At 44.9% G+C, this 27,906-nt stretch overlaps 1 protein-coding gene across 1 annotated transcript in view; it reads left to right on the forward strand.

The window, feature by feature from the left end:
- Nucleotides 1-27,906, forward strand: part of LOC143291503 (high affinity cGMP-specific 3',5'-cyclic phosphodiesterase 9A-like) — a 171,524-nt gene that overhangs the window by 41,890 nt on the left and 101,728 nt on the right. Inside the window, exon 3 of the mRNA XM_076601391.1 lies at nt 21,492-21,562. Coding sequence (XP_076457506.1) covers nt 21,492-21,562 — 71 coding nt within the window. The remainder of the gene's footprint in view (nt 1-21,491; nt 21,563-27,906) is intronic.

A 27,906-nucleotide genomic window follows, 5' to 3' on the forward strand; every position in this document is an offset into this window, starting at 1 on the left:
CAAAGACAGTCTTTTCCAGTGGTGGTGCAACCACATTCTGATCAGAGAGAAGTTTCATGTTTGTGTTGTGTGTTTCTGATGGTGCCATGGAGACCTGTTGTACACCGGCAGTACGTGACTCCCAGATGCGGTCTGCTGCCTCAGCAAGTGTGTCTGTGTCTGTGATGTTGTGTCCTGCTAAAATGCTTTGAATGTCAGATGGAAGGTTTGCCAGGAACAATGCACGTTTTAGTGTTTGGGGGTCGTCATTGAGGGCGTTGATCTTCTGCAAGAGAGCAGTAGGGCGTTTGTCAGGAAGTCCATTGAGGTTGAGGAGTTCAGCATCTTTCTGGTGTTGAGATTTGCCAAAAGTCTCGATAAGAGCATTCTTCAATGTGTTGTACTTGTCATCAGTTGGTGGGTTGATAAGAATTGACTGTACTTCTTCTGCTGTGTTGATGTCTAGTGCGCTGACAATGTAGTCGTATTTTGTTTGGTCTTGATTAATTCCTTTGGTTCCAAATTGTGCTTCAACCCTGGCAAACCAAACTTCAGGTGACTTGGTCCAGAACTCTGGAAGTTTGATTGTCACTGTGTTGACATGGTTTGATTGAGCATTGAGAGCTTGAAGTTGAACAGCTAAGTCAGCTAGAACAGCTTTAGGAGATATTTCTTCAGCCATTTTTTACGTTGTTCCGTGTCGGGGTCACCAATTTAGGAAGACAATAATTTGTACATACAGACTTGGTAAGTTTGTGAGATTTAATATATCTCAGAAAAGATCGACGAAGTAACAAAAACGTTACTCAAGACAACAACAAGGGAAGGAACTCTTAATCCTAAGAACAGACAAGGAAGATAACTACCAAAAGAAACTCGAATGACGTAAGTTCCGCGAGTCGCTACATTATCTTCCAAGTGCCTGATCTATTCTCATCCAAACACTGTAATGGTGTAGTTGCAGTGTACGATAAGCGATCACAGACAGAACTGTAAATTGTAGCATTATATGTGACGGGAAACAAAATGACGAAAACTTAGCGTCTGTTGAAATCTTTACACTGACGAACGATTAAACTAAAATCAGCTATGCTTCTAACTGATTGATTAAAATGTGTGTGTAATCACAGGAGACATAATATGGCAGTGAATGAGACATAGATTTAGTTTAAGAAATGTTTGGAGCATTTGTTTAGAATGGGCTTTATTCAAAATTTGAATGGCCTTGTGCCGGTGTCAGAGCGCCAGTTGTGCTCAGTTGGTCAAGTGCAAAATGTCGTCTGGTGTGTGAAACAGTTATTTGTACCCAGCTGAACACTTGGCTACACAAAAAACAGCTGCACTGGCGGGGTGTTGCTGTTCATCATACTATTTAATACAAAATGTGGCATTTACATATTCAGACACAGTGAGAGAAAGAGAGAGGCACACATACTTGGAAAAAAGGCAGTTCGCTTGACAGACAAGAGGTTGCTGAAAAGAAAGAGCACCCAGCATGTTGTTAATTCGTAGGCTGACAATGAATAATGGACACTGAATTAACGCTCACTCAGAAACAAGGCTGTTGGTTCAAATGAAAAAAAACAACAAAAAACAACAACAAAACAAAACAAACAAACAAACAAACAAAAACACAAAACAACAACAACAAAAAACAACAACCACCTACAACCGAATTTAAAGACGATTAATCAATACTTTTTCATCAAACACACCGTCCTTTCCGTCACCTGCTGCACTAATTATCATCATCCCAGAACGAGTGTGTTGTTCTCGTTATTGAACTGACGGTCTCAAATCACGAAGTGTGTCATGCCCAACACCAAAATTAATGTCCGCCAGATTCGCGAGACACTTGAACCATTTTACATGCGTTTGACCTCAGAATGCCCCATACTTTCTGTGTGACGTAGAGAGGAGGGAGAAAGGTGTCACGTAGTCTTGTGACATGGTGTGAGAGAGTTTGAGATGACAGTCTTCGCATTGTATTACAATACCACATGACGTAGGGTGAGAGGGCAATGGGCACACTGTATTACAATACCACATGACGTAGGGTGAGAGGGCAGTGGGCACATTGTATTACAATACCACATGACGTAGGATGAGAGGGCAATGGGCACATTGTATTACAATACCACATGACGTACGGTGAGAAGGCAATGGGCACATTGTATTACAATACCACATGACGTAGGGTGAGAGGGCAATGGGCACATTGTATTACAATACCACATGACGTAGGGTGAGAGGGCAATGGGAACACTGTATTACAATACCACATGACGTAGGGTGAGAGGGCAGTGGGCACATTGTATTACAATACCACATGACGTAGGGTGAGAGGGCAATGGGCACATTGTATTACAATACCACATGACGTAGGGTGAGAGGGCAATGGGCACATTGTATTACAATACCACATGACGTAGGGTGAGAGGGCAATGGGCACACTGTATTACAATACCACATGACGTAGGGTGAGAGGGCAATGGGCACATTGTATTACAATACCACATGACGTAGGGTGAGAGGGCAATGGGCACATTGTATTACAATACCACATGACGTAGGGTGAGAGGGCAATGGGCACACTGTATTACAATACCACATGACGTAGGGTGAGAGGGCAATGGGCACACTGTATTACAATACCACATGACGTAAGGGAGTGGGTGAGGGGAACTGTGTAGGAGCGGTCGCCATTGCATGGAATGTGGGAGGCGGATGGCATTACGACTTCGCGACATGACGTGTGGTATCACGTGGTGTTACATTGCAACATGACCTCCATCACGTTGTGTTTTATTGCAGCATGACGTGTGATGTCACGTTGTGTTATATTGGTACATGATGAAGAGGGCGTCACGTGATAGGACCATTTGGATACAAGGCAGGACATGGACTTGAAATGTCGGAACACTGTCCATTGCTGCCATCCTGTCAGACGTGAATTATGCATGGCCAGTCCAGTTAGGGGGGAAACTCACTGCTCAGTATTGATGGCATCACGAAAAAAACAAAACAAAAAACGTTCCAGATTCTACGTGGAAAGCTTCTTTTGCTAACAGTGCATCTATTTTTTTGTTTTGCGTGCCGGAATCAATATCTTGTGTGTTAGTTTAAAATACATTGTTTACCTCATGTGCGTCCATGCGAGCGCGCATACGCGCGTAAGTTTGTGACTGTGTGTGTGTGTGTGTGTGTGTGTGTGTGTGTGTGTGTGTCTGTGATGCAGATGGCATGTGTGTTTATGTGTGCAACCTTATTCCACTTTTATCAATTCAGTTCTTTTATTGCCAGCATTGTACTGTGTAATCTACGTTTTATGGAGCATTGTATAATCCATGCTTTCCTCAAGTATACTATGTTCTATGACATTGTACTGTGTAATCTACATATTATGTGCATGCTTTTTCCTCAAGTGTGCAATATTCTGTGCGCATTGCTATTATGAATACAACCAGGTTTAAACCATATGACGTGGTTGCTGCTGCTGTTGACATTGCTATTACTGCTGTTGATGCTGCTTCTAATACTATTACCAGCACCACCACAACCATAATCACCACACCACCCCACCTCTTTTTCTACAAGATGGTTCCGCTTTCTTCTTCTTATCCCCCACCTACACCACATACTGCTCCTGCTGCTGGTACGCTTGTTGCTGATCTACTAATATAGCATGTACACCCTCCTGAAGCAAAGACGCATGCGTTGGCTCGGACACGGGAATGGACGACGTTGGAATACCCATGGACGTGTTGTATGGAGGGCTGGCTCAGAGAAAGCGCCCTCCAGGCAGACCCCAGCTACGATGAAAAGAGATCTTAAGACAGGTATTAACCCAAACTACATGGGAAGCTGTAGCCTCCGAACGATCATCCAGGAGGCAGCAGTACAGAAAGGCCTCTCCAAGTTTGAAGAGATAATTGGCCAACAGTCATAGGCGAAACGGCAAAGAAGGAAGGCCCAAATGTGACAGACAGACCGACCAGGATATCTGCGCACAGTGTGGGAGACTGTCATTCTCGGCCTGTCAATCACAATCGACACTGCACCAGAAACATCACATAGAGCGCTACTCCACAGTTTCTTGAAGACTGAAGGATGGCTGCTCTACACGAAAAACAACAACAACAATAATAATAATAGGAATAATAATGTTAACTACCCTGTAAGCGCCAACCTACCTCTTTGCACAAAATTTCACCTTAAAGTCGGGGATGGGCGTTTGCTGGGAACATGAACCCTTCGCGGGAGCCCATTCTCTTACACTTTACCATTAGTAATGGTTGGATGTCACACGATGTTTAGTGTAAATTACTCAAAGAAGCATCTCCTTAAACTGGTAATGGCAATAAGAAATTGTTCAAATGTGTTTCTGTACTAGTCTTCTCTCTCTGTTCACTCGTGCACATACTTGTGTGTGTTCGAGAGACTGTCCTTCATTCAACTCTCTCTCTGTCTGATCTTGCTGATAGATTATGTGTGTGTTTGGGAGACTGTCCTTCACCTTCATTCAGCTCTCTCTCTGTCTGATCTTGCTGATAGATTATGTGTGTGTTTGGGAGACTGTCCTTCATTCAACTCACTCTCTGATCTTTCTGATAGATTATGTGTGTGTTTGAGAGACTGTCCTTCATTCTACTCTCTCTCTGTCTGATCTTCCTGACAGATTATGTGTGTGTTTGAGAGACTGTCCTTCATTCAACTCTCTCTCTGATCTTTCTGATAAAGTATGTGTGTGTTTGAGAGACTGTCGTTCATTCAACTCTCTCTCTGTCTGATAGATTATGTGAGTTCTTTGATTAGAAAAGTTCAGACATTCGCAGTGAGCTGGATTCCTCTGGTTCTGCTCCTGAAGTTCACTCGGATACTTTTACAATGATGTCCTCTTGACTGCTTTTGAACTTGAACCTGAGAACACAATCGGTGGTTTGTCTTACCCGTTTAAATGTTGAGGTCTGGATCCTCTGCCTAATCTGTTCACTATGCTCAAAGGGTCTTACCACAAAGATTGTAAACATTTCTTTGTCCACAGATTCTTTTCCCGGAGATTAAAAAAAAAAGAAGTCATAGTCACACCGCTTCTCAAGAAACCTGGTCTGGACAAAAAAACAAACAAACAAACAAACAACTACAGACCTATTTCAAATTTACCCTTTGTCAAATTTACTCGACAGTCAACTCCTCAGTCATTTGTCATCCAGTGACCTTTGGGTGTTCATGTCTGCATACAGACAGAATCGCAGTACAGAGACAACCTTTACACATGTCCAACCCATTATTGGCCTGCACTGACACCAAAGACGTCTCAGTTCAGTGTCTGCTCAATCTGTTGGCAGCTTTTGACACAATAGATGATGATATTCTTCTAAACCGTCTTCATCTTACTTGTGGAATCTCTGGCACAGCTCTCGATTGGTTTAAATCTTACCTGTCCAGTCGCACTCAGAGGGTGTTCATTTCTAGTTCTCAATTTTAATCCGGGCTTCTTCCTGATCAATATGGTGTTCCCCAAGGTTCAGGTCTTGGTCCAATATGATCTAGTCAGTATACTCAGGCACTTTCCGAAATCATCAGATAACATATATGTGATTTTCACAAGTTTGCAGATGACACTCAGCTCACTCAAGCTTCCTCCCTATATTCTTCTGCTATTCTCCGCAAAATTATGGAGATGTGCATTGTTTCTGTGACAGATCGGATGCTGACAAACAAGCTTAAACTTCATGACGTCATGACAGAAGCCATGCTTACAGGTTCTAAGTCTGCAATATGTAATATTTCAGACCATACCTTGACTGTCTGCAATGGTTATGTCAACTTTCAAAATTGTGTTGGAAATCTGGGTGCATATTTTGATTCATCTCTGTTCGTGCACGACCATGCCAGTAATTTTTTGCAAACTGCTGACTAAATTTCGTACTATTCGACCATGTCTAACTATTGAAGCAATCACTCAGCTTGTCTGCCACACACCCCCACCCACACACACACACACCCTCACACACCCATGCCCTGTTCATTGCTGATTTTAGGGATAGCCTTTGAGTTCATTGTTACTCATTAAACCATAAAATTTTCACGAATGAATTTTCTTTGTATTGATTTATGGACAAGGAACACAATTTTTACCACTTTGACTTGGATAAAATGTAACCATCCCTTTATGTTTGTAAGAAGTGTAATGTGTGTGACTGAGTTTTGGAATTCACGACTCAAAAGTGTATGTGAGTTTTGGTTGTATGTGGTGTGTATTTATGCTGTGATTTCAGAGCGTGGATCCGATGAACAGTTTGCCTTTCTCACAAATTAAGAAGTCAGAAATACAAAAACAAGATTTACGATTAAATCATCCCTATGTTGAAAACAATACAAAACAGGTGCACGTCATGTTAACATGTTATCACGGGGAGAGGGGGGGGGGGGGAGGGTCCCCAGTTTGTCAGAATGACAGAAACGGACGTAAAGTAGCAGAATGAGAAGGAAAAAGGTACCCCTGAAATAGATATAACACACCTGATAAGAGAATATCACAATCACTCAGCATAACTAGTATACACGTGCGCATATTTCATAACATGTACACTTTACAAACCCGCTGTATTCAAATGGTTAAGGGATAATCTATGATTTTAAGTCTTTTGCTCATAAAAATGAATCAGCATGACCAAACACAAGAGTATTTCCATGAATACTTTGATCTCCCAGTACAAATGCTATCATCCACCGTACATTTATACAGTGACCATTCATCAAATTATTACAATTATGAGATCTTCACATAGCTACTTATACAATGGCAATCTTACTCTGAACAACTTGTTCATAACATACACAAACACACACACACACACACACACACACACACACACACACACACACACACATATATATATATATATATTGGAATATATTGTCCTTTTTGATCAAAGAAATGTTATCAAAATTACCCCCACCCACCCCCCACCCACCCCCTCAAAAAAAAAGAAGAAAAAAAAGACTCCACTGTGACCCAAAGCAAACTATCCGGGGTTTGCTCCATAACTCTATAACAGAATTAATTTTCTGTACAACAGACTGTAGTATTCACCAACACATATACCAACACCATTGGGAATTGACAACTTTCAATGAAGTTAATCCTCATACACTCAACCGAGTGAGAATTTTCTTCTGACCTATCATAATAATCGATTTATTACATCAATATACATAATGTCTACTCCTACAATGACACAATGAAAATAATGACAATAATACTAATAACAACAATGAATAGAATTACGTTTGAAGTAACCGCAACCAGAATAAAATACGAAAAATAATAATTGTCATTCATTATACACATCACCGACAATTCCTATACAGTGATGGCATACCGAGTTATGCAATTCATATTATGGATTACCACCAACTCTAATCATATTTATAAATGTGCCATGGATCGTTTAAATCTGGGAAACTCCAACACAATAATGATACCGAGTTATACAACACATTATTTATAAATGCATTGCCACCAACTGTAATCATATCAATATTTTTGGACTGTGCCATTGTTCCTTTGTGTTTACGAAACTTTGAAATAATATGAATAATTATGATGGATCATGTGTTGATATATTTTAATTTCTGATCATCGGCAATCTTTTTCTTATCTAACAATATAATTTTCCATTATATCAGCAATTCTGAACAGAAATTTACCTTGTTTGGAGATATACATGCAGCGTCCTGCGCTCGCCCGCCCAGTGCTTGTAGCCAGAGAAAGCGTTAATTTTCTGGGTAACTCAAATAACCCGGATTAAACAGGTAAACGTGCAAAGGCCCGGCTTTTGTATCTAGAGAACACTTCTTGCCTATGACAGATACTTCGACTGCTAACTAAATGTAAGTTTTAAAATGTTTAAAACTTACATGTGCAGCTGATTATTATCATTATTTGACTACTTTTACAGGTGGTAACAGTCCATTAATTCAACCGAAACATATGTTTTAAGCGTTATTTTTCAGACTGATTACAGGATTTTTCCCTCCATCATACTGTGTCCATTGTCTGATCCTCAACAAGTGTCGAGTAGCATAGTGTGTGACGTTAAACAACTTTGACCTTCCTGTGCACTGTCACTCAGGGTCCGTCCAAGCCTTGGGGGAACACTCCTGATCCAATTGACGCCGAGTGATGATAGCCTGATTGCTAATGGACTGGCTGTCTCCAGCTAATTCATCCCAATACCAGCATCAGGGCCAGTCCCCAAACCTTCGGACGGGAGAGTTAATATGGGAGATAATTCAATGACTGTCAGCACACAGGGGACACAAACAGTGACTTCGTCACGACCATTTGAATGATTAGAACGGCTGCCTTGAGCCTGTCCGGCTTCCTGCCAGCAGACTGGTTTGTCTGGCTTGAATTTTGGTGACTGTTACATTCTGTTTTGCCATGTTTTCCTCATAAATCCTTTTTCTGGCGGTGTATCTTGCTGCATTGTATTGTGTTGTCTACTATTTTGTTGTACCATATTGGACTGGACTTTTTCTTTGTTGCCCCACCATCTGAACTGTTTCACTGGCATTATTCTCCCCCCCCTCCCCCCCCCCCCCCACACACACACCGGTCATTCCGAGTCCCCCATACATAGCCACACCAGGGTTTATCTGCTGCAATATCAGTGTCGACAGTCCACAGGAACTATCTGTGCTCGGTCCCTAGGAGACCACTGCACTACTGCTGAGTCACTTCAGTGGTATCTAAGTGTGCCTGTTCTGATTTAACATGCACAGGACACTATCTGCCAAGTCCCTGTTGATGACAATGATCACTTCAATATAGAGCCAGAGGCAGTGTCTTCAGTCCCTCCAACGTCACTCCTCCATGAATCTACTGATACTAAAGATAGGAACTCACTCCAAGCATGGTAGTGGAGTTGTATCAAAACTGAGGTCACCGTAAAAGCAGGGCTTGAAAGGCCACAGAATCTGGGACACTTTTCCTACTTTGATGATAAGTGAGTGTAATGGAGATGTGGAGTTCCGTTTTAGGTTTGGACTACGTGACAAGGCTTTTCTCTATTCTTATTTCTCCTGCTCTTTCGTTGTTTTCTCCCAGTTGTATTGCTCTTTCTTGTTGTTCTTCTTATCATTTCCTCTGTTTGTCTCTTGGTATTTTGCTTCTCAGAACGTCTTTCAGTCGTGATGTTTTCTTCTTTTTCGTTTTAATTGTTACACTGAATTATGAAGAGGAACCAAACCTCCTGTGTAAGGAACTGTCATTGTCAACTGAATACAACCTTCTGCATAATATGATATACTAGATACACCCCCACCCCCTTTCTCAAGAGGAGACAACCTTACTAAACTCCCAAATCCGACGGCTTTCATACAGTACCAAGGGGATGAATGGCTGTTGTGTTAAACAGTCACTAAATGTAGCAGTCTGGCCTTAAAGCGATACCAGGCTGACGGACTCCAACCAGGTGGACATCCTTTGCCCTTCCCTGTTAAGAGGCTCTGTCAGGGCGACCAGTATTCTCCCTCACTACATAGAGCAACCTTCTGTGGCTTATAACAAAACTTCGTCTCGCGTGCACCTTAGGGATCAGAAGCATTGCACGAGACATAAATGCAGAGCCCCCAGACCCCAAAACAGGCGTGGCAAAAGGGGTGGCAGCAGGGTAACAAAAGCAGAGTGGCAGTCAAAGAAATTCTTTACAATCGGAACTTGGAATTGCGCCAGCGCGAGAAAGAGGATTTTAACAACTGCGAAATTAGCATTTGATTTTGATAATTTATGCTTCCAAGAGACCAGGCCAAGTTCAGACAGACCTATAAATTTTGACAATTTGTAGTCTTTCAAAGGCATTAAGGAAGAGGACTAGCAATCATACTAAACAATAATCTGAATGAAAAACAAAGTTTCTAGCATAAATCTAAAGAAATGGTACAGCAACTCATGTGACCTAATGTGTACGTCTTGAAAAATCTGACGGAATTCACAAAAGCATTTTACTCATCAATGCCTGTGAACACCCAGGAAACTGCACAACAAAATTTGATTGGACCTTTTTATGAGGAAATAGAAAATGAATTTGGAGATACTATAATTGTCTGTGGAGACCTTAATGCAAGGTCGAAGTTACGGGACCAGCTGAACACCAACCCTCAAGGACTCGCCTGAGTATAATGACTAGATAGGAGAAATTCTTCTTAACGCATTAGCAACCATAATTCAAACGCGCCTTGGAACGAGACAAGGAGACAGTGACAGTGTGATCGACATCGCTCTAACATCGTCAATTTTCAGGGCAGGAATGAGCGCGGAGACACTTCACCATCAAGGCAGTGATCACCTCCCGGCCTTTCAGTCTACAGAAACCATCAAATAAAGCTTGAACGAAACCGGACAATGCATTTCAGTATGAAAACAAAGAGGCTAACATCATCGAAAATTTTAAAAACGAAAGAACTGCGCTGTACCGGAAGCAAACTATTCAGCCCCCATGGTGGAATGCTGACACAGAGAGAGCCTGGATAGAAAAGCCTGCTGCTGTCAAACTTAAGCAAAAAAAAACAAAACAAAAAACAACAACAAAAAACAAACAAACAAAAAAACAAAACAAAACAAACAAACAAAGAACACACCATCTCCTGACAAAGAAATTGAGACAAAAATACAGGAAAAAACAAAGCAGTTTGAAGTGACAGCTCAAGAAGCCAAAAATGATAAGTGGAAACGGCTTTGCGAGGCACTCAGCTATGACACAACATTGACAGAATTCTGGCGATTCTGTCGTCGCATGGAAGGGAAAACGTGCACAACAACAACCCCAGATATGTTAGATACTGATGGAACCAAGCTGAAGACAAATGAAGAAAACGGACACGCTCTGCTCAAACGGTTCATACAACAGAGTGAAAAAAATAAAAATAAAAAAGATGAAAAAAAGAAATATGTTGAGGAGTCAAAGCAAAAGCTTATGCAGACTGGACCTGATGATGTGTGTGGTTCGTCCGTCGGGATCGACGAGGACCATCTAGTCATTCTGGGGGTGGGTGGGTTGGGCTCTGTGGGTGCGCAGATGACTGGTCAGGCCGATCTGCGCCCGGAAGGTACTGACGCAGTGTGGACAGGGGATGGTGGCGGCTGTCGGGGACTTGCTGGCACTGCTTTTCCTGGCGTGTCTGTGTTGCTCTGCTACAGCGATTCTGTTGGCCTCACAGGATTTGGCGCCTTTGTGGACAGCTGAACGCCACTTTGGTCTGTCCATTGCATTCAGCTCCCACGTGTCGTGGCTAATGTTGAAGGCCTTCAGAGAAGCTTTCAGAGTGTCTTTGAAGCGCTTCTTTTGGCCTCCATGGGAGCGCTTGCCATGTTGGAGTTTGCCGTACAGCAGTTTCTTGGGGAGCCGGTGGTCTGGCATGCGAACTACATGGCCTGCCCAGCGCCTGCATCAAGATGGTGTAGATGCTGGGCAGGTTTGCACGAGTGAGCACCTCTGTGTCAGGTATCTTCTCTTGCCACTTTATGCCGAGAAGTTTTCTGAGGCTGGTGGTTTGGAAGTGGTTCAGCTTTTTGGCGTGGCGTTTGTAGACCGTCCATGATTCACATCCATAGAGCAGTGTGGTGAGAACTATGGCCTTGTATACTTTGAGCTTCATCTCCAGGGTGATGCCTCTCCTGTTCCAAACGTTCTTATGGAGTCTGCCCAAGGCAGCGCTGGCTTTGGCGAGTCTGGCATTCACCTCGTCGTCGATGACAACTGTGCAAGAGAGTGTACTGCCCAGGTATGTGAACTTGTCCACCGCGTTCAGTCGTTGCCCGTTGATGAAGATGTTTGGTTCAACGTAAGGCTTTCCTGGAGCTGGCTGGTGCATCACCTCAGTCTTCTTTGTGCTGATTGTGAGGCCAAAGTTGTCACAGGCAGCAGAGAACTTGTCGACGCTGTGTTGCATGTCAGCTTCGGAGGCAGCGTTGAGAGCGCAGTCATCAGCAAACAGGAAGTCGTTGACGGTGTCTGTCCTCACCTTGGTTTTTGCTTGAAGCCTCCTGAGGTTGAAGAGTGAGCCATCTGTGCGATACCTGATGCCAATGCCTACGTCAGCATCTCTGAAGGCATCTGTCAGCATGGCTGAAAACATGAGGCTGAACAGGGTGGGTGCAAGAACACACCCTTGCTTGACTGCGTTGGAGACAGGGAATGGTTCTGAAGTCTCTCCGTTGTCTTGGACTCGGGCCAGCATCCCATCGTGTAGTTGCCGTATGATGGTGATGAACTTTCTGGGACATCCGGACTTCGCCATGATTCTCCAAAGGTCATCTCTGCTAACAGTATCGAAGGCCTTGGTCAGATCGACATAGGTGGAGTAAAGGTTGGCGTTCTGTTCCTGACACTTCTCCTGGAGCTGCCTGGCAGCAAACACCATGTCGATAGTCCCGCGTTCTTTCCGGAAGCCACACTGGCTTTCTGGTAGGAGACCTTACTCAAGGTGCGCTATGAGACGGTTGAGTAGCATTCTGGCCAGAGTCTTGCCTGCAACAGACAGCAGGGATATTCCATGATGGTTGTCACAGGCCTGACGATTTCCTTTGCGCTTGTACAGTAGTATGATGGAAGCGTCTTTGAAGTCCTGTGGAACTGCCTCATGCTGTCAGATGAGCTGGAACAGCTGATGAAGCTTGTCAGTCAGCGCCATACTACCTTCTTTGTAGACCTCAGCTGGGATGGAGTCTGAGCCAGGGGCTTTGCCACTGGATAGCAGACGAATAGCTTTCTGGGTCTCCTTCAAAGTTGGAATGGTATCCAACGACTCACTGACTGGCACCTGGGGGAGTCGGTTGATGGCTTCCTCATTGATGGTGGAAGGGCGGTTCAGTACGCTGTCAAAGTGTTCAGCCCATATGTAGCAAGTTTGACACTAACAAGATGGATAGCAGCAGTGCTTCAGGAAAGAACTGTTGTCCTACGCCTCGGAGACTGGATGTTTGCACTCTCAGAACTTTCCATGGGACTGCAACAAGGATCTCCGCTCTTTAAGCATATAATTTTTGACTGTGATTTAATGAAGCCTTACCTGCACGAAAGTGTTTTATCACACGTGACTGCAAACGTTTATGTTTTTGACTTTTTACATTCATTACGAGTTGTTTCGCTTGTTAGTTTAGCGACTTCTCTTTTACGAAGTCCATCAAGTAATTTTCTGTAATTTTACTTAAAGATACATTTTAAATTCCCGCCCCCCCCCCCCCCCCCCCCCCCCAGTTTTCCCCAACTCACCATTAATTCACTTCCCCCTCCTCTCTTAAACGATAACACTCAAATGTAAAAATCGATACTCTAACAAAATGTCTAAAATCACCAGTATGTGTGACGGGACATTAAACAAAATTCATCATCATCAATCTCCGCTCTGAAAACAATAATGGGGTAGCTCGGCTGTTTACTCTTGCTGGTGATGACTTGATCTACAAAACTTCGAAAAATGCTCAAGAAAGAACTGTAGCCGTCCACAAACAACTGAACTATACCTCCCGAAACCTGGAGGGGGTCAGGCTGGTGTTCTCTTGACCCCCTCCCGGGAGGGTCACTACCTTGTCGTGGTCGGGAGGCTTAGTGGCCAGTGATCGAGCGAGCTATGTCGGCGGGGGCATCAGTGCTTCTTGGAGTTTGCTGCTCTGGTCCCAAGTCTTAATTGACAGCCTACATAGCCATCGTAGCTGTTAGGGCTGAATAAGTGGTGGTTTTCGTACTGATGCCCCTGATAGGGCTTCCCATGCCGAACAGGTCATGAGTGAGGCCCAAACTAAACGTGACCCACTGTCCCTTTCGCTATTCTCTATTCTTCTTTTTACCGCCTCTTTTCTGTCCTCAGCTCCCCATCAAGCCTTCTTTTCCACATTCTTTTTTCTCTGCAGCCTTCTTCAGGCCCGCCGTGTTTGCTGTCCGGCGCGACCTGTGATGGAGGGGAATGAGATCCTGGGGATTGAGAGAGCACGCTGCTCTCAACACATCCCTTTGGCTCGGACCTCTCCTAAGACAGGCGGCACACATTGGCCTGTGTGTGTCAATCGGCTACCCCTTCGTGGGGCTGGGTCAAGACTGGCAGTTTAGAGGCTAACGAAGATAACCCCCGTAGTGCTCGGTTCTCTGTCCCCGAGAGCTGGGCATGATCGGGGGGGAACACGTTGGAGCTAGGCTGTTGGTCGTATATCCCTCCCGAAACCTGGAAGGGGTCAAGCTGGTGTTCCCTTGACCCTGGCCCCTAAGTTGGACCCCATGGTGGGTGGGTAAGGGAGGGATGAATATACAATTACTTAAACATGAATTCCAAACAAATACACCCCCCTAAACTTGGAAAAAGAAGAAGACAAGGAACAGACGATTCGGACTCAGATTCGGAGGTCGCTGAGACCTCTGGATTTTGGCCGTCGTGGCTTGTGATGGAGGGCGCTGATGACGACAAGCCCTTGTCGGCTCTCAGCCCCTTCGCTATCCAGAAGGGCTTTCAGTGTCTGGCAGGATCGCTGAAATCCATGAAGAGGCTGAGGAGCAGAGCGTTTTTAGTGGAGACAGAGTCTAAAAGGCAGACACAGCTTCTGCTCAAGGCGACCACTTTTGTGGATAGGGCGGTGAGGGTTTCCCCTCACAAAGGTCTCAACTGCTCAAAGGGGGTCATCAGATGCCCTTTGAGTTGAGAGGAGTGTCTGAAGCTGAGATCAAGAGCGAGCTGTCCTCTCAGGGAGTGACCGACGTGTACAGGGTGACAGTGAAGAAGGGGTCGGACAGAGTCCCGACCAACACATTTTTCCTCACCTTCTGCTGCCCGAATGTCCCCAGGGACATTCGAGTCGGATACCTGATGGTGAGTGTAGGCCTGTACATGCCGTCCCCTCTAAGATGTTTCAAATGCCAGAAATTTGGACACGTGCGGGACCGATACAAGGAGGAAGAGGCGTGTGGCACCTGTTCAAAGGCGGCGCACCAAGGCGATTGCGTCAGTCTAGCCCGTTGTGTGAATTGTGGAGGCGGCCACCCGTCCTCATCGAAAGACTGCCCCGCCTGGAGGAAGGAAAAGGAAATCCAGAAGGTGAAGACAGAAAAGAAGATATCGTTATTTGAGGCAAGGAAACAGGTGGAGGCCGCGTCGCCTAAGGCGTCTTACGCCTCTGTCGTCAGACCCAGGATGGTGGACGTCGCGGTCCAGACGACGTCCACAGGGACGCAGACGGACGACGTGCCTACCTTGTTAGAGCCGTTGGCCTTGGGTGGAGGCGCCGTGTCCACCCCTTCCCATCCTGTGCGGCAGTCCTCAGGGGCTGCTGGGCGGGAGTGGAAAGCCTCGGGCGGAGGCACGTTGTCCGCCTCCCGCCCCACCCCACCCCCCGGCCCCCCTCGCCCCGCCTCTCGTCTGCCTGGCCCTCGGGCTGGCAGCAGTGGCCAGAAACCCCCCGTACCTCCAAAACTCAAGGAGGGGAGGGTTGTGGCCTCGGTGGGATCGGGAAGAGCCGAGGTGGTGGATATTCCGACTTGGTCGGAATCAGAAAAATTAAATTCTAAAAATAAGTACTCGATCTTGGCCGACCTTGAGCCACCGCAAGCAGAGGAGCAGGGGGTAGCGACCTTTTTAATGGCAGTGATCCACTGGAACATCCGGGGGTTCTACGCCAATTTCCAGGAACTTCAGCTGCTTTGTCGTGCTTTGAAACCTTCAGTGCTGGCGCTGCAGGAGACTCTGCAAAGAGATGGCAAGGTTTTATCTCTCTCTGGTTTTAACTCCGTTTTTAAACCCGCTCAACCGAAGCAAGAGGGATTGACGGGAGGTGTCTCTCTTTTTGTACGCAAGTCCCTTTTATACAGTACAGTTCCTTTAAGCACCCCTTTACAGGCGGTGGCAGTCACAGTCACACTTGAGAAAACCATCACTGTCTGCTCTCTGTACCTTCCTCCTGCCGTCCGTGTTCTGAGGCAGGACCTCATGAACCTGGTCGACCAGCTTCCACGACCGTTTTTACTGTTGGGCGACTTCAATGGACACTCCCCGCTCTGGAGAAGTGAGATGACATCAGCCCGAGGTCTTCTCTTGGAAAACCTTCTTTCCGATATGGACTTGTGCTGTCTTAACGACAAGTCTCCCACTTACCTTCATCTGTCCTCTGGAAAGCTCTCGTGTTTAGATCTGTCGGTCTGCGATCCATCGTTGGTCCTGGACTACGAGTGGAAAGTGCACGACGATCTGCACGGGAGTGACCACTTTCCTGTCGTCCTCCGCCCCACAGATGGAGAAGGTGACTCTCTGACTGACCGCCTGAACTATGGGGAATTTTTACCATGAAGATAAGAGCGGAGCTGCAGGAAGAAACAGTATTGAAAAGCAAGGACCCTGCTGACACTCTGACTCAGATCGTTTTAGATTGCGCCAAAGCAGCAGTCCCATCGTCTACCTCCAAGCCTCAGGTGCCAAGAACGCCCTGGTTCAACGCGGAATGTCGGGAGGCCCGTAAGTCTCGGAAGAGAGCGCAGCGACACGTCTTTCAGAGACCGGAGACCGATAGCGTTCGAACCCATCAACAGCTGAGGGCGAAAGCCAGGTATGTTTTTAAAAAGAGCCAGAGAAAGTCATGGAGAGATTTTTGCTCTTCCTTAACCTCCAACACACCCAAGAAGAAAGTGTGGAGGGTTTTAAAAAGAATTAAGGGCAAAAACGTATGCCCAACCTTTCATCATCTTAAACTTTCAGACGCTCTGGTCACAGAGAAGAAAGCAGTTGCCAATTTGCTTGCCTCCACAATTGAACAGAACTCGAGATCTGCTAACAAATCTGCTCAGTTTCTTAAAACCAAAAACCTGACAGAAAAAACACCCTGTAACTTCTCTTCCGACAACACAGAGAATTACAACCTTCCTTTCACAATGAATGAACTTAAATCTGCCCTTCAGACCTGTACGGATTCCTGTCCAGGAATGGACGAGGTCCATTATAAACTCTTAAAGCATCTTCCCGAAACCTGTCTGGACATCCTGCTCAAAGTTTATAACCACATCTGGATCACAGGCTTTTTTCCACCCTCCTGGTGGAAAGCCCTCATAATCCCGGTGCCGAAACCGGGAAAAGACCCCTTGAACCCCTCCAACTACCGCCCAATAGCACTGACCAGCTGCATCTGCAAAATGATGGAGAAGATGGTCAACGGTAGACTGATGTGGAAACTAGAGACTGACGGCCTTCTGGCGAAAGAACAGTGCGGTTTCCGCAAGCATCGCTCTACCGTTGACTATCTGGTTCGTCTGGAAACCACTGTAAGAAATGCCTTTGTAAACAAACAGCATGTGGTGGCCATATTTTTTGACTTGGAGAAAGCTTACGATACCACCTGGAAATTTGGAATCCTCTCAGACCTGCACAAGCTCGGCTTCCGAGGACACCTGCCCCAGTTCATCCACAATTTTTTGCAAGACAGACATTTCCAGGTGAGGGTCGGCACCACCCTGTCTGACATTCATGAGCAGGAGCTGGGTGTCCCGCAAGGGAGCATCCTGTCGCCGGCTCTCTTCAGCATCAAAATTAATGACATCGTTCAATCCGTTTAGAAGGGATCGGACAGCTCGCTGTTCGTGGACGATTTCGCCTTGTGTGCAACTGGCAGCACGTATGCCAACATCCAGCGACGGCTTCAGCTCTGCGTCAACAAAATCCAGTGTTGGGCAGAGGAGAATGGCTTCACATTTTCGTCCTCCAAAACTGAATGTATTCATTTTCATAATTTTCGCCAGTTCTATCCGGACCCTGAAATCCGTCTGGGAAATTCCACCATCCCGGCGGTCAAGGAAGCCAAATTTTTAGGGGTCGTCTTTGATCAGAAGCTGAACTTCCTCAGCCACATTAAACAGCTGAAATTATCTTGCCAAAAAGCCCTGAACATCATTCGAGTTGTGGCACACACGGACTGGGGTGCTGATAAGAGAACTCTCTTGCACCTCTACAGAGCCCTGGTCCGATCCAAACTGGATTACGGAAGTGTAGTATACGGCTCGGCCAGACCGTCTTACCTGAAACTGTTGGACCCTATACACCATCAAGGGCTCCGTCTCAGCTTAGGTGCTTTCCGCACCACCCCTGTGCACAGCCTGTACGCAGAGGCGGGGGAACCACCTCTCTCCAACCGCAGACTGAAGCTGACCCTAAACTATTATTTGAAATTGTTTTCTGAACCTACAAACCCTGCTTACGACGCTGTATTCACCAACCTTTTCGATAAGAAATTTAAAGACAACCCAAACTGCATACCTCCTCTCGGACTCCGCATTCAGCTGCACTTAGAAAATGCCGATCTGGATGTCGGTGGCATCTCAGATTTCTCTAAGTTCCCTGACAGCCCTCCGTGGACCTTTAGAACACCTGAGGTCCGATTTGATCTGGCCTCATACCGTAAAGATTCCACCAGTTCTCTGGCCTACAGAACTTACTTTTCGGAACTCTGCCACAAATTCCCCACTTTTCAAAGTATCTTCACTGACGGTTCCAAGTCAGAGGACGGAGTTGCTGCATCTGCGTTCTGTCCCGACTTCCCTGACCGGCCCTCAACGGAACACATCCTGTCTGACAGCTCGGTGTACACTGCGGAACTGACCACACTGGTTCTGGCGGTAAAAATGGTTCTCTCTTCGAAACAAAAGAGATTCATGATCTTTTCCGACTCCTTGTCAGCCCTGGAGGTGATCACCTGCAGGAATATCACTCATCCCAAACTGCTGGAATTTTATGAAGCTTTTACTCTCGCAACGAAGAAAGGATACGAGGTTGTGTTGGCCTGGGTTCCCGGACATGTTGGCATTCGTGGTAACGAAAGGGTGGACCTGCTGGCCAGGAACGCTGTAAAGAAAGAATTATCCAGATCCTTTGTACCATACACAGACATGAAGCGGAAGGTGAACACTTACGTTAAGGATCTTTGGCAAGAGGAGTGGAACACCCAGACGGACAACAAGCTCTTCCAGATCTGTCCAGACCTTAAAGAGACCCTCCCTTCGGGGGTGAAGAACAGAAAGGAGGAGTCTGTGCTGTGCAGACTGCGTTCGGGGCACACTTTTTTTTTTTACTCATTCTTACTTGTTGAAGGGGGAAGAGGCCCCTCGATGCATTCCCTGTGATGAGCCTCTCACCGTGAAACACGTGCTCCTTGACTGTTGGGATCTGTATGACGTTAGACGCAGACATTACACGGCGGTTTCTTTGAAGACTTTGTTTCGTGATGTCCCTCCGTGGGCGCTGATGGACTTCTTAAAAGAAGTGAACATTTTTAACCAGATTTGAAGGTTTTAAACTATGGAAGTTTTTTTTTTTAACTTTGGAGTGGAAAGTTTGAAGTGGTGACTCATTTTAATTTTTTTTAATTTTTTTTTTTATCCTTGTAGTAGTTATTGATGCAGTGATAGCCTTGAGATGGCCTTAGTGGTCGGCGAGGCTGTAAGCACCATAATTTCATTTCAACTGAACTGTATCGCCGAGTAGTGCAGGGACACAGGATCTTCCATCAATCGAGCGGAGCCCAAACGTTGTTGTGCAACTGCGAGCATTTTGAATCACCACCAGCTGTCTCATTCGATGGAATCCAGATCGAGAAAACTGACTGCGTATGTTACCTAGGAATACAGTTCGACAGGATGCTGACCTTCAGAAAACACACTGAAAGCACTGTTCCAAAATGCAAAAAGGGTCTTTCAGTCTTAAAGGCAATGGCAACCAAAGGCATCCAGCAACGCCACCTCTTCCGGCTACATTAATCATTCTCAGTGTGATCGCTTACAGACTAGCTTGATGTTAATGGGAGGCAAACTACATATATCCTGTCAACACAATCATTTCACCCACTCAAGGAAGACTGTCGGGAATGGTCAGAGAGCAAAACTGACGCAGAAGTGAAGCTACTCATAGAGGAAAACAATAAGGAAGAGGACATCATCATATTCACAGTCACCAAAGGCCAATCCAGTTTGGGATTCACTGCAAAGCAAGATGATAAAAACAACTAGGGGGGAGAAAATGCCGCATACAAAGTCACAACCTTCAGCCTGACTATGGAAGTTGAAGCTGTAATACATGCTCTCCAATGAACATCCTCCAAAAGAATTAAAAGTGAATAGGGAACCCAGTGTGACATGAGGCAATGCGCAACTTTCAGATTCAAAAACTTACATGGTTATACTGTCCGGGACATACAGGTGTTGAGGGAAATGACCGAGATTACTGGCTTGCTGGTAACGCAACAACATGTAGGAAGATCGGAAATTCTAAGAAAAGCTTTTAAAAGAGTACTTCAAAAACCAAGTACAAGGTACTGATCGCCTCACAGAAGAAAAGGCAGAGAGAGGGAGCGGGCCATAAGTCTAGCATGAAAGATAGAGCACGATCGTTTGGAAATCAAACGAATATTGGTATCATTTTCAAACTAACATTGCGCAAATTTCTTTGAAGCGGAACAGTCTCCATGGGCTTTCCCATACACAGATTAGACTGAGCAACTCGCTGGATATCTGCCTCGTTCATGACATCAGAGATATTTTCCCACCCCTCTTGTGCCACATTGGTGGCAGTGTGTGTGTGTGTGTGTGTGTGTGTGTGTGCACTCTTGTCAGGAGATCTCTGTGTGAGTGCACGTGTATGTACTTGTGTGTGTGTGTGTGCGCGCGCGCGCGCTCGCGCATCTGTGTGTTTATGTGTTGGGGCTCGTGTGCTTTAATGTGCAGTATTGGGCCTGTGTACTTTTGTTTCTGCCTTCATGTTTGGGAGACTGCATACCTGTTGTGCATGTGTGTCTGTCTGAATGTGTGTGTGTATTTGTGCATGTTTGTCTGTGTGTTTACATTTATTTGCTGATATGTTTATTTATCGATCATTATTATTGTGTGTTTTTTCTTTACATTTAATTTCATTTCTTTCTCAATTTGCTTGCTTATTTTTCTCCTATTTTATTTCTTTCCTTATCTTTTATTTATGCATCTGCTATTTATTTATCATGTAAGAATAATAATAATAATAATAATCTACATTTATATAGCACCCTTTCTGTCTAAAAGCTGTCTAAAAAAAATCATTGTAATTATTTATGATTTATCCATTTTTTTGTTTATCCATATTTTCCCCCTCTAGGCCTGACAAAGCACGTCGGGTTATATTGCTGGTCAGGCATCTGCCCAGCAGATGTGGTGCAGCTTACATGGATTTGTCCGAAAGCAGTGACGCCTCCTTGAGTAACTGAACCAACAGAACTCTCTTTGTTCTTCCTCAGCACGCGCGCGCGTATGTGTGTGCTGACGCACGATCTCAGGTGCCAGTGTTGCAATAACCCAAATAAAGCAACAATGTCAGCAACAGCAAATAGTCTGGACGATAATGTGTGTGTGGTAAGTAATAATACTCATCATCAAGAACGTGATAATAATAATGATGATGATAGGAATAACAACAGTGATAAAACCAACAGTAAAACATGTGTACGTGTGTTGCAGATTGTCTTCAGCCGGCACAGCAGTTCCCGGGACATCCATGATCTGATCGCCCAGGCTTCAGGGGTCAACAGGTCAGTTCTTGTAAACACTCTTTGCTTGTCACTCTGTGTGTGTGTGTGTGTGTGTGTGTGTGTGTGTGTGTGTGTGTGTGTGTGTGTGTGTGTGTAGGAAAGGGGGGGTGATGTCAAGACAAACGGAACACTTGTTCTCAGATTGTCTCCTTCCTGGTTTCTTTTAGTTTAATCAAACCAGAGGATAGTCAAAGCTCACAGAGATATCTTAATGCTGCATCCATTCCTTACTTCCATTATGCAGCTCGAAATGTTTCCAAAGTATCACACTTAAAACTATTTTATCTTATTAATTATTTAATTAAACTATTTCTAATCATGTTGTTGAGCATATATTTGTTTATTGTTCACTGCACTACAACAAGGCGAAATGATAACATGATAAAAACAGAAATGTTACATACTATCGCCTTAAGTGGAGTATTGGCATATTTGTTCCCGTCCGCCAAAAATCTGCGCGTACAGGTTCGAATCCCATAGAGAGCCTGGGAGCACGTGACTCGTTCCTGCTTCTGGAAAGGTGTGAGCAACGGGGAATCCATCGTGCAGACACCTTCATGTGGAAATGGTCATGGATGGGTTTTTCAACAGATCCTACACTGATCTTGACATCTTGGGCTTGTTGGCGAACGGTTATGCGGCGATCCTACAAAATGGCGGCTTCCATTTGCCGGATGGTGTCTTCATTAATGGCGGACTATGGTCGCCCGGGAATGGGAGCGTTTCCATGCTTTAAGTGACGTTGCCAGTACTTGACTATGTCATACAATGGGGCACCCTCCCCATGTCTCTTTCATCTCATCAAACGTCTCCGTTGGGTGCGGCCTCTCAAGTACAGAAACTTGATGACCGCTCGTCTTAATTCAGCTGGCTCCATTATCACACCTTATTCCATCGTAACACCTGTAAAAGAAAAAAAATGTTATGAGTAAAGAGATGCATACTACCACTTCACCGATAGAGAGATGTATAATTATATATTTGCAATTTCAGCCTCAGTTCTACAATAAATGGAAGTAAGCCAGGGGAAATATTTGATGAACATACCTCGTATCCTACTAAAAGTTTGGTATGGTTATATCAATACACTGTGAGAATGTTTGGGGAAAACGAAAGAAGAAGAAGACTTGATTAAGGACATTTTGGAACAGAATATCTTCTCTGTTTGACTGGACGACATGAGTGTTCATATTAACCTCTTTAAATCAAATATAATAACAACGTGAATTTATGTAGCGTCTATTATCAAATCAGGGCTGCAGGCGCTTTTTACGCAAATACAGATATACAGCTTGTCAGTCAATGCAGATTTTTCTTTTGGTGCCAAATGAAAATACGTTTCTTCCCACATAAAATAATAGAATAAGTAAATAAAGCAAAAACAAAGCAGAAGGAGAAGAGAGAAAGTCAGAGGGAGGGAGGCGGGGATGTACAGAGCGTACTGCGGGTGCTCAGCTGTTTCCTGTACATCACGTGCTGCCCACAGGCATGGGGGTCACCGTCTGTACATTTCCCCTGACCGCGTTCCGTGTCAGTTTCAGTTTCAGTGCGTTCGGACAAATCCATATACGCTACACCACATCTGCCAAGCAGATGCCTGACCAGCAGCGTAACCCAGCGCGCTTATTCAGGCCTTGAGAAAAAAAAAGGTGAATAAATAATAGATAAATACATAAAAAAAAGAAATTAACTACTACCACAACTAATAATATGTATAAGGCGCAAAAACTTGATGAAGTCAACTATAAGCGTACATAAATAAATAAATAAATAATAATTATAATATATAAATGTAGCCGTGTACCGAGTGGTTCTAATAGGGTACGGACGGTACAAAAGAACTAAACTAAATGATGATTGAATGTATTAAAGGATAGACAAGAATTCCTGTGCACAGGCCAGGAACATGAAGAGGCCAGTCATAAATGGGTTTTTCTATTGTTTTATTTACAATAGTTATAAACTAAAGGAGAAGAAATAAAGAAGAATAGAAGAGAAGAACTAAGAGAAGACAGTGCATGGAATGACACAAACAAATTTCATAAGCACAACATGTCGGCACAAGTGAATAGTAAAGCACATGTATACATATTACATGGAAAGACTATCACTCGGGTTTGGGATACGCAGCAACATAATGCATATGTGTGAAGACCAAACGCTGACATCAAATGACATTTCTAATACATTTAAATAGCGCAGTTAAAGTGATTGAAGCGATGCTGACTTGGTGAAAGTACACTGACAGTATAGATTAGGTAAAGCTTATACCGTGTCAAAGTGACTCAAATGAATCAGTTTATCATGTAGCACTATACTGGAGTAAGCCGTACAGGAGAGAGCATAACTAAATTACAGTTAACAGACTGATACATATCAGGTGGTTTTAACCAATAACTGATATTAATCAAACACTATCTTGTAATCACCACAACAGAATACTACACACGTCTTAGAGTACTGAGCACACTGTAGCAGTACAACTGATATCAGCATGTAAAATAATACATGAATAATAAACAAGATAATAGAATCAGTGGCTTTGATATTATACTGGCAAACTGATAGACCAGATAGTAAGTGAAGAACCTTCATGGCTTAACCATTAAGTGGTGAATGAACTTAATGCACTCACTAGAACATTTTGGAACAAACTCTGTGTCCAGAGACGTCATTGACTGTGACGCTACGAAGAATCAAATGGAACACTGCTCCAAGCATATGACGACATGGCAATTTTCTAAATCAATCATAGCCGAACTGTGACTAACATGTCAAAGCAATAACTGAACATACTCATATGCACACAAGTACTGTGTCGAACAATACAATTTACAAATCAACAGATTCTACACACTAGTACTTACAGCGATACGTAGCGAAGTGTCAGCCGTTGTGGGGACACACACGACACAACACACTGCTCGGGACACAGCAAGAGAGAGAGAGAGAGAGCAGCTCTGGTCAGGTGACTGTCATAAAGAAATTTTGAAGGATCCTAATCCTATCGGATCAAAATCCTGTCGGCGATGCCACTTTTGTAGCCGTGTACCGAGTGGTTACTCAAGGGTACGGACGGTACAAAAGAACCAAACTAATTGATTGATTGAATGAAAGGATAGACAAGATCACACGCACAGGCCAGGAACATATAGAGGCCAGTCACAAATGGGTTTTTCTATTGTTTTATTTACAATAGTTATATGGAAAAAAACTAAGAGAAGAAGATATAAAAAGAGGAAGACAAAGAAGAGAAGACAACTAGGAGAAGAAGACTAGAAGAGAAGACCTAAGAGAAGACAGTGCAGCGTTGTGAGGTGTCAGCCATTGTGGGGACACACACGACACAACACACTGCTCGCGACACAGCAAGAGAGAGAGAGAGAGAGCAGCTCTGGTCAGGTGACTGACCAGGTATGAAATGACCACTCATCACTCACTGTGCCAATTTATGCAAGTTAAGCGGACCGCAAAGACCGTCACGTGTGCTGCAAACAGATCGTCACTAATGTGGCCAAATCTGACAAAAACTGTGCTTCTGACAAGGTGTTCAGTGACAGATTTCTAAATGATTCCTGAACCGATTTACGTCGGATAAGTTGCAAAAGAAAGAGCTCAACACCTACTTTATAATGAGTATAAAATGAAGTGTTGATTATTTAAGATGAATTTATAATCTTAATTTAAGTCACCTGAACAGGGTCAGTTTTAACGAGCTCATTGCTGAAAATTACAAACTGCGTTAAATCATTTTAACGTAGGCAAACATAAATGGAATAGATTTAAAGATGGAATTGCGACAATTCTGCCAGTATATAATATTTGCAGTTTACATATCTGACAAAAGAGTTATTAATTAATTACGGTAGAACAGAAACACAAGTTTCCGCTCAGCCAATGACGTACCGCGATGTGACACTGGGCGAGCTGTGAGTAGGCTGTCTGGCAAAGAGGACAAAATGATGTAAGTGGAGTGACGTCACACATTCTGGGCGCGGGTAAGGAGGGAAAAACGTCGTCTGATGTAGCTCGTGTGTGAGCAGTGTTGGAGCAAGCATAGCGGGCTTGGTCACATCTCCCCCCATCTTTTGAAATCCATTGTCCGCGATGGTTAATTAAAAGTAATTCTTGTGAGCAGACTTAGCTGAGCATCAAACCAGAATTATTGGGCAGGTAAGGGAGATAATTTAGCTGATAACTGATAGAGTGAAATTTGGAGTGACTGCAATATTCTTATGAACAACACCCTTCTTCTATACGCAAAGCAGCATTAGCCAGGTTAAGTTAAGAGTTTGGACTTAGTCAAATGCATCCTAACTTAACTTTGAACAGTTTGATTTTGAGAAGGGGTCCCAATTAGGTAAATACACTATGAAGATGGAAAGCATTCATTTGTGTGCCTATCAGTCTATCTATCATATCACTGTCAGACGCACATGTGGAGTAGCGTACATGTGTAACAGCATAGATTATAACATGAATTATGAGAACAGTCTCCTCACATGCTCAGTGGTGCCCTGGATGCCAGTCGTGTGGATCACCTAGGGGTGGGATCTGGTGGTAGTTGAGGCAGTTCTGGTAAAGCTTGTAGAGTTGATGTCCTGGGTCCTGGCTGGGGCCTGGCCATCCACACGCCACTGTCACTGTCAGTGTCAGTGTCAGAGTGTGACACCTTGCTGTCCTGGTGGTGCAGTGGGACTGGGTGAGTCGGTGTGACAGCAGGTAGTTGTTGTTGGTCGTGCCTCTGCTGCATGGGGCTGACTACAGGTGGGGACACCCGTGGGACCACAGCATCAGGTGTGGTGCTGTGGTGCCTCCGTCTTCATTGGCGTCTCCTGCGTCGCTGGTTTGGAGCTGGAGTTGGCGTTGGTCCAGGTTGCTCAGTGTGTGTAGGAGCGACACACTGGTTGTGGGCTGGAACTGCAGGCTTGTGGTCTGCATTCAGTTGCCTGGCCCTCAGGTAACGTCGCTTGTGGTGACATTGGTCCTCAGTGTGGAGGGTATGGGGTACGGTCAGCAGCACAGCGTTGAGAATGAAGCGCTGGTTTTGGAGGATGTGGGCCATGTGCTGGCATGTGTGACTGCAGCTGATGTTGCAGGCGGGTGTTTTCAGCTGCGAGCATGGCCAGCTGGGCTTCCAGGCAGACAACAGTGGTGTTGTCTATGCCGGGGCAATTGTTGTAGGTGTGGCTGTCCTCCGTCAGCCATCGCTGGGCCTCCTTCTTCGCTGCCTTGAAGGTGGTGTCAGGGTGGTCTCTGATGAAGCGCCTGACATTGCGCCTCAGTGCAGCTGGCTGAAGACCTCTGGCAAAGGCGTAGCAGAGGATGGTCGCTGACACCTGGATCACCCCATCTTCAGCCTTGTTGACCTTGGTCCATAGGTGCTGAAGATGGGATGCGTACTCTTCAATCACCTCCTTGGGCTGCTGCTGTCTGTTGAAGAAGGTGGTGGCAAGCTCTGTGGCATCTCGCTGATCTCTCCAGTTCTCATCAAGAAATGCAAGGATCTTGGCTGGGGTGTCCACATGTGTCGCTGGTAGCCTGACGATCTGCTGGCGAGCTCTGCCGGCAAGGGCCGAGATCAGCCAGAGAGAGGCTGTCGCGTCATCCATGGGCTGTAGCTGGAGTATCGGTCTGGCCTCCTGGACGAAGTCTTCGACCTCACTGCCGGTTTCCTCTCCGGATAGCGTCGGGAGTTTGGGCAGGAAGTCGGATAAAGCTATCTTGATGGGGCGACGACTCTTCTCGTGGACTTGATGTACCTGCTGCTCTGTCTTCTCTCTTCTCCTATGTTAGATTATCCCTATGTGACTGTTAGTACAACCTCTTGTCCCTGTATGATCCTAGCTTGCAGTGCCAAGTATGTGATAGAGATTAGCTTGGCTAGGAGCTGTGATTTATTATTAGAGATATTTAGAGAAGTTGCACATCCTGTGAGGTGTCAGCCATTGTGGGGACACACACGACACAACACGCTGCTCGCGCCACAGCAAGAGAGAGAGAGAGAGAGCAGCTCTGGTCAGGTGACTGACCAGGTATGAAATGACCACTCATCACTCACTGTGCCAATTTATGCAAGTTAAGCGGACTGCAAAGACCGTCACGTGTGCTGCAAACAGATCGTCACTAATGTGGCCAAATCTGACAAAAACTGCTTCTGACAAGGTGTTCAGGGACAGATTTCTAAATGATTTCTGAACCGATTTACGTCGGATAAGTTGCAAAAGAAAGAGCTCAACACCTACTTTATAATGAGTATAAAATGAAGTGTTGATTATTTAAGATGAATTTATAATCTTAATTTAAGTCACCTGAACAGGGTCAGTTTTAACGAGCTCATTGCT

The sequence above is a fragment of the Babylonia areolata genome, chromosome 17, assembly GCF_041734735.1.
Source record: "Babylonia areolata isolate BAREFJ2019XMU chromosome 17, ASM4173473v1, whole genome shotgun sequence".
Lineage (NCBI taxonomy): Eukaryota > Metazoa > Mollusca > Gastropoda > Neogastropoda > Buccinidae > Babylonia > Babylonia areolata.